This window comes from Chelonoidis abingdonii, chromosome 17 (genome assembly GCF_003597395.2).
Source record: "Chelonoidis abingdonii isolate Lonesome George chromosome 17, CheloAbing_2.0, whole genome shotgun sequence".
Lineage (NCBI taxonomy): Eukaryota > Metazoa > Chordata > Testudines > Testudinidae > Chelonoidis > Chelonoidis abingdonii.
The window spans coordinates 15,039,480-15,057,927 of record NC_133785.1 but is presented as its reverse complement, the minus strand read 5'-3'; the positions used below and the strand labels follow the sequence as shown (position 1 = coordinate 15,057,927).

Here is an 18,448-nt window from a genome sequence, read left to right as displayed (position 1 = left end):
TCTAAACTATAAACCTGCAATATTGTGAAACTAAGATAAAATTCCTTTTCAGAAAAAAAGTAAAGAAAAAAAGCATTGCTAATAGTCACAGTTTATCAGAAATGTACAGATTTCTGGCTTCCATACTGCTGTAGCCAGCATTTTCCTGTGGCTCTCTGCAGGCTATCTGCAATATCAATTCTACTAAAAATCTTCTATTTGATGTGTGTAGTTTGCAACAGTGAACGATGCAAAAAGATATACAGTACCCTTAAAGTTTAGTGCATATTATCTGGAAAACCAATTAAAAATATTAACAATGCTAGCATATTTTTCAACAAGCTTAAAAGGTCTGGATGCCATATGTGTTGGGTAAGTGACATATGATAATTGGAGCTCTGATTCATGTTCAGTTCCCTCTTTGTTTTTCCAGCACCATTTTGCCCCCATCTGACGGACAAAGGGAAAATTATTTTTTGCCCATCTTCTGTCCAAATTGAAACTGGGCACACAGAGTACAAATGAAAGAAGCATAAAGGTGCATATGGAGGAGAGAAGAGTGGAAAATATGCAAAAATGGATTTTGCCCTTTGACCTAAACCCCTGTCTGGAATACCCCTTACGAACATTATAGAATGCGAATTTGTGAAATTGCTATGCTCCCAATTCCAATACCAGTCATCCAATGTCTTATTACACTAAATAACTGAATTAATATACAATTGACACAACAAAATGTCCTTCAGCTATTTCCTCCATGTGATGGAGGGCCTCTAGCAGAAGGTTAGCGGCAAGATAATGTGGAATCCCACCTAACAAAAATGCTGTTTTATTTCCTAGCTGCTGCAGCCTGTCATGGAACCATGTCAGTGCTGTCAATTCATAGTTGTGTCAGAAAGATAAAATGTGTTTGATCGTAATTTTTTTACTGAGATGCTAGCTGAAGTGTTTCATGACTGTATTTTATTTTGTTTTTTAGTGAAGGGAAAAGGAGGAGAGATGAGAGGGGGAGGGTATGCTGATAAATTAAGAATAATGTACGTTTCTTACGTTACAGAATATTTTTAGGATTCTGGTTTAATGGAATTTGATTTATCTTTGTAATGGTGTTTTGGCTGGAGGACACTACAGTTAAGTTGACAATGTAGTTAAGTGCTTATGCTTTTATTTAAATGAAATAATAGATCAGAATGTTAAAATACTGCTGATCTCAAATTTTAAAGTTCAGACAGGCTGATCGTGTAGGGACAGTACAATGCTCTTGTTCACCAGAAGACTGGAAACCATCTGCTTTGTGTAAGTGTTGGAAAGAACTGGTTGTTCTTATGCCTCAACTTGCTGTGACTTGCAGATTTGCCTGTTTTACCTGGGAATATCAGAAACTATGTTTACTGTGAGGCCCTCTCCTGTGTCTAATTTAGCCTACTCATTGCCATCTTTCAATTGTCTATTTTAATTTTCCTCTGGTTTCCTGCCTCGGTTCCTTCTTAACAATCTCTATTTTTTCTATATTTTACAATTTTTTTTTTTGCTCTTGTCTTGTGACTCTTCCTGCATGTTTCCTACTCTGCAGAAGGTTATGGGCTGCTTGGAGAGGGGGCAGCCCCTGTTAGCATCCTGGGGCTGGATCACATACTCTTTTAGCTTATCGTTGGATCAGAGGAGAAAAGTTTGGGCCTCTGAGGGTATGTCTACACTACGGGATTATTCCGATTTTACATTAACAGGTTTTGTAAATCACATTGTATAAAGTCGAGTGCATGTGGCCACACTAAGCACATTAATTCGTCGGTGTGCGTCCATTTACTGAGGCTAGCGTCGATTTCCGGAGCGTTGCACTGCGGGTAGCTATCCTGTAGCTATCCCATAGTTCCCGCAGTCTCCCCCGCCCATTGGAATTCTGGGTGGTCCCAATGCACCGATGTGCAAACACAGCTGTCGTGGGTGATTCTGGTATAATGTCGTCACTCATCCTTCCTCCGTGAAAGCAACGGCAGCACATCATTTCGTTGCCCCCTTTTCCCTGGATTGCCTGGCAGACGCCGTATAGCATGCAACCATGGAGTCTGTTTTGCCTTTTGTCACTGTCACCATGTGTACTGGATTGCTGCTGACAGAGGCAGTACTGCAGCGCTACACAGCCAGCATTCATTTGCTTGCATGAGATGAGATGGTTACCAATCCCCTATTGCACTGTCTGCCATTTGTAAATTGGCAATGAGAATGACGTTTTCATATTTTGTACTTGCAATTTGGAAATTGGCGAGGACGGTTATCAAGCATTTTTGTACCCGTCTGTCTTGCTCTGGCTCCTGAAGTGCTGGGCGGGCGCGTGCTGAAATCTGGCGAAAAAGGGGACTAGGCAGGTGTGGTCAGATGGCTAGTGTGTTTGCAGGATAATAGAGTGCAGGCTGATCATGCTTAGAGTTTCAAAGTTATATAGTGCAGAGCACTGGATGCTCTCTGGGTCTCTATACCACGTTCTTTTAAATGCTTTTGTGTTAAAATAGTCAGTGCCTGCCTACACAATGGAGGCAGCTGTGTACTAGAGGAATCAGTGTATCAGAGAACCAGAGAGTGCCAGCTGCTCCGTGTCAGATTCCGCAAGAACGTGATGGAGCTGCATGCGCATTCACGGGGAGTCGAGGTGGGTTACCCCTGCAACAACTCCCATCCGTTGTTCCCTTCTCCCCCCACTTTCGGGCTTACCATGAGGAAGGGAAACCGATCTGTGTCCCTCCTTTTGTGTCGATGAACATCATAAACGAGTGCCTAGGGAATTTGTATAAGAAACACTGAGTTTTTGTGAAGCTAAAATGAGGGGGAGGCGCCTCAGCCTACTGTCGATAGTCCAGCAAGGACACTTACATGGGGAGGGAGAGGAGCCCAGCATACCCGCTGCTATGATAGTCTACCGCAGTACAGAATCTGTTCTTTATAGGACAGGAAAGGGGAGGGCTAATGGACTGCAGCCCCAAGTTGTGGCATGAGGACGGTTACCAGCCGTTCTCTAACTTCTACCGGGAATGAGGAGAGGTCATTCCTATATTTATCCCAGGCGCCCCAGCTGAACACCACGCTGAGGCCCAGCACAGAGGCACCTCAGGGCTGCTGTGCCGATTGATGGACTAATTGCAGTCATATTGTACCATCTGCCACGGGGAGGAGGGGGGAGAGGGTGCTGCTGTTCATTTGCCTTGCCGCAACTGCGTCTTGTGCCGCAGCCAAGCATCTCGTGACACAGAGGGTGAGTCATATGCTCAAAAAAGTCAAGAAACGATTTTTTTCCCTTTTCTTTACGGGAGGGGGAAAGGGGGGTAATGACGACATATACCCTGAAACACCCCGAGACATACGTCGTCTTTATGACCCTCCAGGCATTGGGAGCTCCGTGGGCCAGAATGGAATGCTTTTCAGAGACTGGCGTGGACTGTGGGAAGCGGAGTCTTCATGTACCCCACCTTCCCTCCCTCGCGCCCTCAATGAGCTGGTGCCTTTGGTTACTTCCTTGGTTGTTTGGTCGTTGTGCGTTGTAAAGACCTTGCACAAGCACTGTGCGCTGTGGCCTATTCCTGTCTTCATACGCCTGGAGATTTTTCAAAATCGCTTCTTGTCTCATTGTCGTCCCTTCTGTACATCGGAGCTCTTGATAGTAAAACAGATTTGTCTGCCCCCTACGCAGCGATTCAGATCCAGTAATCTCCCTAACGGCCCTATGCTAGGCTTCTTTGTGGATCTTGGGGACTGCATGGCACGCCTGCTGGGATCAGCAGCTCCAACGCTAGGCAACAGGACCAATGAAGATTCAAAAGTTCACGGGGCTTGTTTCCCTGCCTATACCCCTGGCGCACAGTGGACCGAAATCCAGTTCGGATTCGCTTTCCCAGAGCAGTCACCCCAAGGTGCACTGTGGGACGCCGGCTCCTGGAGGCCCAAATACCATGTCAATTTGTATCGATGCCACAGCAGGGCACACGTATACCTAATCCAGAACAACCTCAAGTTGGTACCATCTGGGGTTTCAGCGCTACTCCTCTCATTGGGGAGGAGTACAGAAACCGGTTTAAAGAGCCCTTTATATCGATATAAAGGGCCTCGTGTGGACGGGTGTTGCTAAAAGTGGTTTAAACACGTAGTGTAGACCAGGCGTGAGTTGCTGCTGCCTTAACCTTCAGCCTCCTGGGACATCAGTGGGATAAAGGATTGAAACTGGTTGGCTTTCAAAGAATCACCCGTTGCTTTACCCACAGCCACAGATGTACCTTTGTCATAGGGATAGATAGAGAGGAAGGATGGTCCAGTGGTGAGGGTGTTAGCCTGCCCCGACTCTGCCGTAAATAGGCTTTGCAGAATTTGATTTTTAATTCTGAGGAATAATATAGATGTTTATATTTAAGCATATATTTTTCATTTTTTCACTAGTGTGGGAAATTATAAGGTATGTTAGAAAATAGTGGGGAGCAGACAATAAAGACAGTATATTTTGAGATTCAAAAGGTCAAAGCTTTATAATTGTTAAGCAAATTGTCAACATCACATCAAAATATACAAACTAAATATCTTAACTCAAACTCAAGCAGCATTTTTCTTACTTTGCCTATCTGTAAATTTCCATTATTATTGATGTAAATATTTTTCGTCTGTTTTTGTGTGTGTATGTGAAATCAATATTTACTGGCATTTAACTGATAAAAATCGAATCCTCACAAGACTAGTAATAAACTTGTTGTGTTGCCTTTGGCAGGTCTCTTAATTTCTGTGTCTCAGTTCCCCATCCGAAAAATAATAATAGCGCTTTCCTGTCTCTGATGGGTTGGGATGATAAATTGTGAGATGCTCCAATACTACAGTAATGGAGACCATGTAAGTACTGTACAGCAGATCTTACAAGTTCTCCTATGCCTTGTACAAAAGACATTTCTAATGTGGGAGACACCACTATAAGGAATAAGGTAACCAAGAGACTAGTACTTTGGGTTTGGGTTTCATTCCAGTATTCAAATCCAAGACCCCAAAAATACATGTGGAAGAAGTGGGCAACCAGCTAGTTCTGGATTAGGCCTCATATACACTAAGAAGTTATAGTAAATCTAAAACCTCCATGGATCCCAAAGAAAAGATCTATTTTTGGTGTGCTTATCACCATAATGACAAGGGACCATCATGATATCTCTGTACTAGTATGCAGTATTCTATGTAGCTCTTGAGAGAATCATTTTTCAGTCTGCAGACTGAATTAAATTGAACATACAAATCAGACTTCAGATGGGGTATAATGAAAGCATAAATTAATAACTGAACATGCCCCCAAGGTTATTTGTAGAAGCCTTGCTAGTTACAGGGGGTGGTTTAAAGATTTTGTAATGTAAGCAAAAGGAGCTTCAGGCAAAAATTTCAGGATCAAAAACTACCTTATTTAAAAAAATTCTAGAAGGCTCCCTGGTCCTTTTAATAAAAGCACTTTTAAAAGACAAAAACAGCATCAATTCAAAAAAAGACATAATGTGGAAAAATGTGGTTTCCTTATAGTAACTGCATATTCAGAATGTCTCTTAGGTAACTGTTTAATGAAATTATAAAGCACCTTAGATGATCTCAGTTAGAAAAACAATATATTATGCACATAAAGTGATATCAACATGTCTCTGAATCAATTTCTCTATAGAAACAATTGTACACAGAACAACATAAATTCAAGAACTGAGCCTTGTGATATCCCCAAATGTTTGAACCTTATTGGAAGAAAACCCACACAAAATAATAAACGGGGAGTCATTTTCTGATCTTCTCCAGAATCCCAAAGTCTGCTGCATTTTACCAGCAGGGCTAGAGAATAAAAGCTTTTAAGTTGGCCTGCATCAGATTGATTCATAAAGCTAACAGGAGAAGTATTATGAGGCAAGGCTTTATGCTATGATAGACATCTAGGAATACTCATCATTGGCAGTCTATTCATCTTTGGCTAAAGGGGTGAAACTCTGATTTTTTTTCCCTGGCTAATGTATGGAATTCTGTTCATACTCCAACTCACTTTATATGCCCTTTGGGAACAGTATCAAGTCTTAAAATTAGCTGTAATTTTTGTTGATCAGATAGAGAGTTGATTGGCCAGCTTTTTTTCCCCCAGAATTTCCACAGAAGACGACGACAAATCTAGGACATTCATTTAATGTTTAAATCCACTGTGAGGTTGACATTTAATTAATTTTTTTGTTTTCAACTGTCTGCTGAAACAATCAGTTAGTGATTGAGAGATTTCATCAGTGAAGGTGACTTGTAAAGGTTTTTCTTCCTTTCTTTTGAAAAATTAGCTATGTGCTAAATGCTCAGAACAGAAAGGGTAAAGGAGCATTCACTAATTGCTTTATTCTAAATGCACATTTAAAAAAATATTTTTAGGGCAGGTACTAGAAATTCACTGGTGCCTTGCACCATAGTGGGCCCAAAATTGACAGTTTTAAACGTCTAAAAAACAAAAAACTGTATATCTTTTAATAAACAAATTTAAAACACCCAAATGTTTGCGGCACTACATGCTATCCAGAGCCCTTATGGCCAGTGCAATTTCTGGTAGTGGTGGCTTTGCAGCATGATGCATTGTATGACATTGGTCAGTGGGATTCTGCAGGCCAGAAGTAAGAATTTTTGAATGGTATGTTTGAACTTCTATCATGCCTTCCTTCTATGGAAGCCATAGGGCTTGGGAGAAGTGTTGGAAGAAGACAACCCAGTCAGACTAAATCCAACTCCCATGTGATTATCAAGAAATATGTATTATTTTATTAATATTTATTATTTGTATTGAACCTGGCACTTAGAAATCCTAGTCAGTGACTAGGACCCAGTTGTACTAGGCACATTACATACGCAACAACAAAAAAACCGTTTCTGTCACAAAGTATACAACAAGAGACAACCAATGAATACAGACAGGGAGATTTAAAGGAAACAATGAGACAATATTAGTCAGTGTGATAGGCAGTTCTCAGCATACCAATGTCCTAACTGTAACTTTAATACTACTAAACTGTTCCAAAGGTCATACAAACTGATCATAAGCATGAATAAAACTGCATGTATTATCTATGTAAACAGCCATCATTTCTTTCCCTTTAGACAAAGATGTATGGACTGTCAAAGATGAATGCTTCTGGATAAATCTCATGAAATTCAGTCCTGCCATATACTACTTTTCCTGAATGCTTTAAGTATAAAATGATTCTTTAACTGTAAAAATTAAGATTTTTGGAAAATTGTATTGATTGATTCATTCACATGTATATACATGTAGATTGCTGAGTTATTGTCTTGTAGAGATATAACATCATATACAGGCATAGCAAAGTTAGGAAATACAATTAGCCAGGAAGCTAAGGGAGAGTACATTTCTTGTAAACCTTTCGCTGGAAAAGGTCCTTTTTGCTAAATATTTTTTTTCTTTTGTGTAAGAAGAGCTTTTATTGTATTAATTATTGGCATCTTCCTTTGTATGCAATCATTTAGTTACTGTTGTTTAAAGAATCTTTGCTCACTTACATGGAAAACTCATAACTAATTGGCTTCCCTTTTTCTTAGTTGATTGTATAGATATTTAAAATATTAAATCCTGAATTCTTCCAGATGTGTTTTTTAGAGACGTTTGAAAATACTGTAGTAAATGATTTAATATCATGAGCCAAACTAGTTATTTTTTTATTTAACAGTTATATTGTGATAGCAACTAAAATTGCAACCAGGTTGGATTCCATTGTGCGTAAAGATATAATAAATGACAGCCCCCGATCACAAAAGCTTAACCTGTAAAGGTAGGTCTACAGTATAATAAAAAACCCTGTGGCACTGAGTCTGGAGTCTGAGCCCGGGTGCCAGTCTGATCCCAAATGTCTACACTTCAATTTTATAGCCCACAAGCCTAAGTCAGATGACCTGGGCCAGTTGCGGCCATGCTGTGGGTCTTTAATTGCAGTGCAGATGTATTCTAAAAGAGAAAGGTGTGTAACAGTTGGATGAGAATAACATATCTGCCGGAGTGGGATGGGGAAGATGAGATAAATCTAATATGCTCGCTGCAGTTGAATGCTGTTGGTCATTGTCTGGGCAGCAGCAGCAAAAAAAATGGGATAGGGATCCTACTGCATTTGGATTACAGGGAGGGGAAAGGGATTTACCTGAGTGGAGCCAAAGGGGGAACAGTAAGTGGCTGGACCAGGTGGGAGAAAGGGAAGGTATTTGTATATTCAGGAAGAACTTTCTCATTAGTCACAATCAGCAGCACCCACCAGCTCACCCATGGGGTGAAAGTAAGACTTTTTTAAAATGATCTGTCATTGGAATTGTGCTAGTTGCTTTTTATCTTTTCTTTTTTTGTGAGGGTGTGGGCTGGGAAGGAATTTTTCCATCTCTGTCAGATTAGCTGGGGCAGGGTGTTTTTTTTCATCTTTCCCATAGCAGGTCAGGAACTGATGAGATAGGTAAGGAGTTTAAGATGTCACAACTTAGTAGGTAGCAGATGTGGCAGGTGTCCGGTGCAGGTACTCATTAGAGAGAATATATAGTTCACTGATGAACAGGAGTTGGAAGTGGATCTAAGGGAAGGTAAGCCCTGAGGAAGCTGGAAAAGAGGGTGTTGGGGCTCCTAATGTCTGGTACAATGGAGAGAGAACCTCATTTTTATCCCAGATACCCCACCTCCTCCTCATTATGAGGGGAGGGCAGTGGGGTCAAGCGGTGAGGTGGGACTAGGTTGGGAAGCGGGATTGCTGTTGGCAGCCCTCCTATATAGGTAAAAAAAAGATTAAGGAAAGAGTGATGACCTGCACTGTATTATTTACTGCCAGATAGGTTAAGTGAATAAAGTTGTGGCCTAATTAAAACATATCAGTTGCATCATTTATTTCTTCCTGTTTGTCTGAGACAGTGGGATGTGCCCAATACTTAGCTGGTTAGTGGTAATAATCACAGCTCTCCATCTGCTTAGCCCTTATCAGGTTGTCTTTGCTATATGCATTATGGAAAGAGATGGGTTTTGGGGAGGAAACTGAATGATGACAAGGAGATAGCTTCATGGGTTTTGAGAGGGAGCTTTGCCCATTCATAAGGAGCAATATGGAAGACAGCACAAAATGGAGTTGCAGTGATATAACTGAGAGCAGCATTTGGTGCCAAATTTTATTAAAGACATGGATGTTGATCTTATACTGTCCAGGTTATGAAACAGTCTCCAAGTCATTTGAAATCCCATTGACAGTTACAGAGAAGCTTTTTCCCCCTGAAAATGTACTTCATTAGCTCTCTAAGGAGTAGGCTACGTTTAAGGCATTCAAAGCCCTGGTCTACACTACAGGGTTAGGTTGAATTTAGCCACGTTAGGTCGATTTTATAATGAATGCGTCTACACAAGCAACCTCATTCCATCGTCCTAAAGGGCTCTTAAAATCGATTTCTGTACTCCTCCCTGGCAAAGGGAGTAGTGCTAAAATCGATCTTGCTGGGTTGATTTTGGGGTATTGCGGACGCAAATCGACATTACTGGGCTCCGGGAGTTATCTCAGAGTGCTCCAGTGTGACCACTGGACAGCACTTTCAACTCCGATGCACTAGCCAGGTACACAGGAAAAGCCCTGGGAACTTTTGAATTTAATTTCCTGTTTGGTGAGCATGGCAAGTTCAGCAGCACAGGTAACCATGCAGTCCCCCCAGAATTGCAAATGAGCTTCAGCATGGAGTGAACGGGAGACATTGGATCTGATTGTTGTATGGGGAGAAGAATCTGTGCAGGCAGAACTCCAATCAAAAAAGAAGAAATGCTAATATATATGCCAAAATCGCATAGGGCATGATGTACAGAGGCTACAACAGGGACACACAGCAGTGCTGCATGAAAGTCAAGAAGCTCAGGCAAGCCTACCAAAAGACAAAGGAGGCAAACGGTCTCTCTGGGTCAGAGCCCCATACATGCTGCTTCTATGATCAGCTGCATGGCATTCTAGAGGGGGGACCCTACCACTACCGCACCACTGTCCATGGACACCTGCAAGGGAGGAGTCTCACGCAACACGGAGGAGGAGGAGGAGGAGAATGCGCAACTGAAAAGTGGTGAATCTGTTCTCCCCGGAAGCCAGGACCTTTTCATCACTGTGAAGCCAATACCATCCCAAGGCGGGATCCCCAACTCTGAAGGCGGAGAAGGCACCTCTGGTGAGTGCACATTTGTAACTACAGTACAAGGTTTAAAAGCAATAGTGTTTAATGTTTGATTTGCCCTGAATACTTGGGATACATTTGTGGCCAGTACAGCTACTGGAAAAGTCTGTTAACGTGTCTGGAGACGGAGTGGGAATCCTCCAGGTGCATCTCCATGAAGCTCTCCTAGAGATACTCTGGAAGCCTTTGCAGAAGGTTTCTGGGGAGGGCTGCCTTATTTTGTCCTCCACAGTAGGACACTTTACCACGCCTAGCAAGTAGTCTGGAAATATTGCAGCACAAAGCATAGCAGCAAATGGTCCTGGGTTTTGGTCGCATTCAAGTAACATTTGGTCTATATTTTTCTGTGTTATCCTCAGGAGATTGATATCATTGATGGTCACCTGGTTGAAGTAGGAGAATTTTTGTAAGGGAACAGTAAAAGGACCCCGTTCATGCTGGGCTGTTTGCGCTTGGCTAAAAGGGATCATCCTTGAGAATAGCCTGCATTGTGCAGAAGGTCAGACTAGATGATCATAATGGTCCCTTCTGACCTTAAAGTCTATAATAGCCATGTGGTGGGGGGAGGAGTGAAGAGATCATCCAAAATAGCCACGCGGAGGGGTGGGAGGAGGTTTGTGCTGCACATCCACCCAAAAACCACAGCCCCTCCTTTTAAATGGCAAACCCAGCCGGCATTGCTTGCTATGGGAAAGGAGGGTGCTGCAGTTTGAAAACATTCCCACATGTTATCAAGGCTTTACAAGCCAAACCTGCGTAGCCTTTGGCTTACCATGGCTTCCTAGAAACCGAATTCTGTTGCCCAGTCGTGTGTGATGTGTCACCATACCAGCAGGTGCTCAATATAAAAGGGAAAATGCAACCTTGTACCTAAAGCACATGTTCTGTTTGCTGTGAATTGCTTGATTCACTGTGAAAGTCTCCCTTTTGTTCTCAGAAATGTATCATCTTAAATTTTACTCTCCTTTTTTATCCCGCCGCAGGTGCAAATGTTTCTCTGCTCCCCCTATCATCTCCATTCCTGAAGTTATCGCAGATTAGAAGGCGAAAAAACGCATTCGCAGTGACGTGTTTTCCGAGTTCATGCAGTCCTCGTGCACTGATAGGGCACAGCTGAATGCATGGAGGCATTCAGTGGCAGAGTCCAGGAAAGCATTAAGTGACCGCAATGAGAAGAGGCAGGATGCAATGCTAAGGCTAATGCGGGAGCAAACAGACATGCTCAGGCGTCTGGTGGAGCTGCAGGAAAGCCAACAAGAGCACAGACTGCTGCTGCATCCACTGTACAACTGCCTACACTCCTCCCCAAGTTCCATATCCTCCTCACTGAGATGCCCAAGAACGTGTGTGTGTGTGTGGGGGGGGAGGCTCTGGGCACCCAGCCACTCCACTCCAGAGGATGGCCCAAGCAACAGAAGGTTTAACCTAGTCAGCAAACAGTGCCAGCGAGCTTTTAAACTTCCAAAAACATAGTCTACCACCATTCTGCACTTGCTCAGCCTATGGTTGAACTGCTCCTTACTACTGTGCAGGCTGTCTAGGTATGGCTTCATGAGCCATGGGAGCAAGGGGTAGTCTGGGTCTCCAGGGATAACTCTTGGCATTTCAACATTCCAAACAGTAATTTTCTGGTCTGGGAAATAAATCCCTTCTTGCAGCTGCTCAAACTGTCTGGAGTTCCTAAAGATGTGAGCGTCATGCACGTTTCCCAGCCATCCCATGTTGATATTGGTAAAACATCCCTTGTGATTCACCAGCGCTTGCAGCACCATTGAGAAGTACCCCTTGCACTTTATGTACTGGTTGGCAAGGTGGTCCGATGCCAATATAGTGATATGTGCTCCGTCTATCGACCTACAACAGTTAGGGAACCCCATGCAGCAAAGCCATCCCCTATGACCTGCACATTTCCCAGAATCACTACCCTTGATAGCAGAATATCAGTGATTGCTTTGTCTACTTGAATAATAGCTGTCCCCACAGTAGATTTGCCCACTCCAAATTGATTCTCGACTGACCGGTAGCAGTCAGGCATTTCAAGCTTCCACAGTGCTATTGCAACTCGCTTCTCAACAGTCAAGGCAGCTCTCATCTTGGTATTCCTGTGCTTCAGGGGTGGGGGAAAGCAGCTCACAGAGTTCCAGGAAAGTGGCCTTACGCATGCAAAAGTTTCACAGCCACTGGAAATGATCCCATACCTGCAGCACTATGCAGTCCCACCAGTCTGTGCTTGTTTGCCGGGCCCAGAATTGGTATTCCACTGTACTAACCAGCCCCCCGCCGCCATAATGTCCCAATTGCCACAGCCTGTGCTTTCAGAAATGTCTGTGTGCATGTCCTCCTCACAATCGTCCTCGTGCTGCTGTCTCTTAACCAGGTTCTGCCACATACTGCAGTATAATGTGCGAGGAGTTTACAATGCTTGCAACAGCAGTGGTGAGCTGAGTGGGCTCCATGCTTGCCGTGCTATGGCATCTGCACGGGTAATCCAGGCAAAAAGTTGCGAAATGATTGTCTTCAGTTGCTTTCACAGAGGGAACGAGGCAGGGGAGAGTGACGACATATACCCAAAACCACCTGTGACAATGTTTTTGCCCCATCAGGCATTGGGAGCTTAATAATTCCAATGGGCAGTGGAGACTGCGGGAACTATGGGATAGCTTCCCACAGTGCACCACTCCGTTAGTTGATGCTATTCACGGTAGTGAGGAGGCATTCCGCTGACTTAATGTGCTTAGTGGGGACATACACAAATGACTGTATAAAATCAATTTCTAAAAATTGACTTCTATAAAATTGACCTAATTTTGCAGTGTAGACATACCCTAAGGAATGCGTTCCCTCTATTTCTAGTGTTTGGTTTTAAAGGTACTAGTTTACAACATCAAAAGCAATTGCTTAGAGATGTAGTTTGAGGGCATCTTAGGCATCTTTATTTGGGCTTATAAAGAAGAAACATGAATACAGGATTACTTAATTAAAATCCAAAATTTGGCCCCTTGAAGTCTCAACAGAAAGAATGGAGACCCAAGGAGATGGGGTTGATAAATTGCTTGATCTGGATGAAGGAAGGGAGCAGGAGGGAAGATGACACATCCACAGCATCATTTGCCCTCCATCCTTGAAGATGTATCTCTGCAGGAATTGAGCTTTATGGATGGGAATAAGGTTGGGAATGGACAAGTTAGGACTTGCAGGAGACAGCGACTGTCCGTAGTATAGTTCCCACTAATCCTGCAAGGAATCATCAAGTAAGCTAATTCTGAACCCATCCGCATTATTTTAGTCACCTCCCCCTTCATAGCTCCGAAACTTGTTGTGGGAAGGTTTGGTGGCAATGTCCTATGGCATTGTACTTTTCATGTAGGTCAGTGGGGCTGAGAGGGCCAGAAAACAATAGCCTTTACGCAGATAATTCTGAATTCCAGCAGACCCTATGAGAACTCTAGAGTACCTCATCTGAAACCCCTTTTGTTCTAAGTGTGCACGTGTGTGAAGGAGATATGAACAGAGACTTTAAAATAACCACATATGGAATACCATGGAATTTACAGTCACCTACAGTATCTGAGAAACATTCACATCGGCATCAGAAGCAGTACTTTGAATAGATATTAAAATATTTTTCAATTAATGGTTTGTACACAATTCTCAGTGTTGTCAATGTCTACCCCAGTCTTCAGCTTTGAAGGGTGGCTGATGTTTGCTTTTGTTACTGTACATCTTTGTGTAGCAATTGTAACCCCTATATTTTTATTACCTGTAGATTAAACTATGAAAAAATCATACTGTGATACATGAAAACTGGAATGCAAAAGCTACTGTAGATGGTGCTGCATCAACTGTTATATAATTACTATTCTTAAAATGTCAAAATTTGAATTTAATGTTTTTAAATTGCTTGCTTCAGATATTGGTAGAAAAACTCTAAGCAGAGAACTTCAGTAAAAGATTTAAAATGACATTTATTTTTCTTAGTTTTTGAATTAGCAATACAGTGTACTATAATTGAATGAATTATGATTTGATATCTGGGCAAAAGCAGCAGTGTTGTATTTGGACTAAGACATTAGTTGCTGGCTTTGTCATTGTTGATGTTAATTATTGATAGAGGTTTCAGAAATAGCGCATGTGCCGACTGCATTGACTGTAATATAAGATAGAGACTGCAGTGATGCTAGAGGGATCATAAGAAAGATGCACCTGTAGCATTTGGACTTGTGCAGTTCTGAATGTCAGACTTTTAATTTGCTGTGGACTGTGCTATATTTATATGAAACACAAAATAATGGAAAGATGAGTCGCCAAGCTTATTTTTATCGTGTCCCTCCACAGGAACTACACAGAAGAACCCAACTTCAGCCTGAACCAGCAAAGACAAAAGCTCTTCAGACAGTTATAGAGATGAAGGTATGGACTTTGCATGCTTGCCAATATGCAATCTTTTAGTTTGAACTCAGTTAATACAGTTAATATGAAAACAAGAAATGAGCTGTAGCTTGTATTATTGAATGTATTTTTGTGTAAAGCAAGGGAATAATCAGTATTCTCCCACCCCCGACCACAACAATTTCTAAATTTCATAGATCTGTAAAAGTTTTTTTTAGATTCCTTGATTCCAAGTCCAGAAGGGATCATTGTGATCAGTTAGTCTGACCTCCTGTATAACTCAGGCCATAGAACTTCCCCAAAATAAACGTAGCTACCATTTGCTCTTGTAAACATCTTATTCATAGTAACTGCACATACATTTTTTGCATTTTGATTAATACCTCTCTTTGGTGAAAAGCTAAGGCCTGCAATTTCACAAACGTGAGACTCGCATTCTGGAAAAGGTATAAAAATATTCTTTGTCTCCAGAAAGAACAAATAATTCATCTTTTTCCAAACCCATTATTGATCAATTAAATAATTTCCCCCTTTCCACCTGTTTTCTCAATAAATCATCCACATATTAGAAAGATGACTGATTTGCAGAGAGCAAGCTGATAAACTGGTTTTGCTGATCGTAGAAACTAGATCATACAGAAAGTAGTGGCCTTTTTCCTGTAATCATAAAGTAGAATTTCATATTCTACTAAAGCATAGTAAACATTTTTTTTTCTTTTACTAACTTCTATTTTAGTAGTTCTCTTCCTCACACTCATATCACTATTCTTAGTTGTCCCCTTCAAAAAGCAGACAAATTCTGCTCAGTGAAGTTTTGCAAGGATAATTTGGCTACATTCTAGGGCATTCAGTTAAATAACATGTAGAAAAAAGTTGGACAATCAATGGACTGTAGTATTTTAGTTATCAGAACAGCTTGGGGTATATTTCAGGGAGACTTTGTTAGCTTTATTAATTAGAAAACTCCAGAAGACTGATCCTGCAAACCCTTACTCCTGTGTATAGTCCTTTGATGAGGCTACTCACATGAGCAAGAGTTAGTAGGATCGGCTCATATATTTATTAATAAAGAATTAGTGCAGAAGACACAGACACATCAGCTTTTGTCATAGATAATAAGAATACATGCTACTGGCTTGTTTTTGGTTGGATGTTGATGTAAACCTGGACTAGCTCCATTAAGGTCTATGAAGTTACAGTGGTATAAATCTGGTGTAAAGGAAGTCTGAATAAGCCCTGTATTTTTATGCTGCACTCTTGCCATATGATACAATATTATAAATGGCAAAAACCTGAAAACAACCTTATCATCCACCTTAAAAGATAAATGACTCTTCAACACTGAGCTGCATATTACTCATTTTTTGGATGTGAAATTCTTGCATTACAAAGCTATTTCTTTCTTTCCCAAAACTGTGTGTGTGATTTGCCAAATTTGACTGTACTAACTGCTGTCAAAGCTGAGTGGATAAATGAATATTAATTAAAGGTATATTTTTATATCCTCTTTTCTTAACAGGGCTTCTGGTTATTTATGCCATTATCTGTTTCTGTATAATTCACTGTTCTTTTGATTATTATATTTAATTATTGTGTCTAAGCCACTTTTTCTCAGTCTGTCAATTGCTGGGCTCCTTGCAACCTGCTGGAAGCACAAAGAAACTCAGGTACAATGGGGGCAACAAAGAGGTTTGGGGTTTCTTTTTTGCTTGAGGCTTAGTAAAACCAAGTATTCTATTGCTGAATATTAAGGAATATAAATATTCAGTACATAGTTCCAGGTGTGCTAAGCCCAAAGAGAATGATAAGGCATAAAGGAAAAAATAATATCCTGTCTCTGACCAAATAATTGAAATCTGCCGTTCATCTGCCTCTCATTCGAACCTTTTAAAGATCATTTTTCTGTCAAAGATCACTTGCCCATATTGCCTACCTGTCTCTTAAAACCATTTTCACACTGGAGACAGCTCAGAAATTTGCCTAAGGGGGAAGAGTACTGTGACAAAGCTTGATTGCTTTGTTTGATATATAGCACTGCCAACATCACACATTTAAAAATTACAATTCAAAAACGACCCTTAGATTTTTTTAAAATCTCATAATTTTAAACCGGAGTTATGTTGAGATCTTTTTATTTGCCTTCTGGGTTTTGACTCTTTAGGGGTAACAATTTGTAACATTTCTCCACAACCATACGGGCTAGAATATTTTAATCAACGCTGAGATTTTCCCAAAACTATGTAAATGCACAAGTTGCGTCTTTAAGAAATAACCAAAATATTATTAGACTCATGATAAAGTTGTGAGAGTGGCAAACCATCCTGAATACAATAATGATGGCCTTTCACTTATGTCTTAAAAAAAGTGCAAATTAAGGGCCTTAGTTTTGCCACTGACTTCTAAGTGCGTGACTACAGCATGTCTGAATGCTGAAGTAAATACAGGAGTTGCCTTTTTAATGGATAATTATTAGCTTGGATTATCCTATATGTCTAATGAAAAAAAGTTATACCCATGGCAGTGTCCCATATCCTGCTATATATTTTATGCAGAACTTGCTGTTGATTCCAGCCTGGGAATCCATGTATTAGCTGATACGAGAACATTGTCTAGCATCTTTGCAGTAATTTATCAACTACAGCATATTAGAAGGTAGGAGACTGTTTTGTTGGGATGATCATTTTGAACACTTAATGTTGAATAAGATCAATTAAAAAAAGTCAAACTGACGTGTTGCACCTGTGAAGATAGTAACAACAAAAAGAGGGCCCTAAAGGTTAAGCTGCAAAATACATTTTGATTCTTCTACAAATGCTCAAACCCATTCTCCATTTGGTAGGAGGGAGTACCCAGAGTCACAGCTATTCTGACGATTTTTCTCCCATTGAAGTCAGAAAGTCCTGTCTTTTGGCTCCTCAGGATTTTAGGAAATATATTGTTCCCATTGAAAAAGGATTGAGAGCAATACTTTTTACCTTCAAGATCTTTATAATGAGCACTCTCACTGGTCATTGCTGAGTCTGTAATTCCCTCACCTGACACTTTTACCTTTCCCCAGAGCCTTTTAATCTGTCCTCTTTTCATCAGATCCCTACACTCCCCATGTCTCTTCTCTTCTGCACCCAAATTCTCTTCCTTCCCCGTCTCTCCTTTCCCCCTACCCAGAACTGCTTCCTAAAACTGCCATGTTCTTCTTCGAGTGCTTGCTCATATTCATTCCAAGTAGGTGTGCGCGCGCCGCGTGCACGTTCGTCAGAAGAATTTTCCCCTAGCAACACCCGGCGGGTCGGCAGGCGCCCCCTGGCGTGGCGCATTTGCGGCACCGTATATATGCCCCTGCCGACCTGGTCGCTCCTCAGTTCCTTCTTACGGCCCGTGTCGGTCGTTGGAACAGTGGAGTGCGGCTTGCTGACCTCCACTTCCCTAGCTTTCAACTCGTTTTTCTCTAGTTTATACTTATAGTTGTAGTTAGTGTTAATTCTTAGTCTTTAATAGTAGTAGTTAGTGTAATTTTGTATATAATTAGAGGGCTGAGGTTTCATCCTGCAACACACGATCCAGGACCTGCCCATAAACGCGGGACAGGGCCTCTTTTCGGAGAAGACGGAACCCAAGTCTTCAAAGCCTAAAGGACAACCGCATATCTGCGCTTCTTAGGCATGCAGCACCAGCTGCAGATCCAAAAAGGTCCTTCGCGCGCGAGCCTCTGCGCCCGACCCCCCACCACGCCCCGTTCACGATTTTAATAGACGACGGCCGTGTGAACGAGATGTCAGTCTGGTTCCCAAGGGGGACAAAATACTGTTCGCAACAGCCACCGGGACTAAACAAAATTTTTGAAAGTGCGGCTCGAGAGCAGAGGCACCCAGTCACCTTT

General features: G+C 41.7%; 1 protein-coding gene across 5 annotated transcripts in view; it reads left to right on the top strand.

Annotated features, from left to right (window-relative positions):
- Positions 1 to 18,448, top strand: part of ERC2 (ELKS/RAB6-interacting/CAST family member 2) — a 903,595-nt gene that overhangs the window by 201,989 nt on the left and 683,158 nt on the right. For all 5 annotated transcript variants that reach the window (XM_075073080.1, XM_075073079.1, XM_075073078.1 and 2 more), the window contains exon 4: positions 14,518 to 14,592. In XM_075073080.1, coding sequence (XP_074929181.1) covers positions 14,518 to 14,592 — 75 coding nt within the window. The remainder of the gene's footprint in view (positions 1 to 14,517; positions 14,593 to 18,448) is intronic.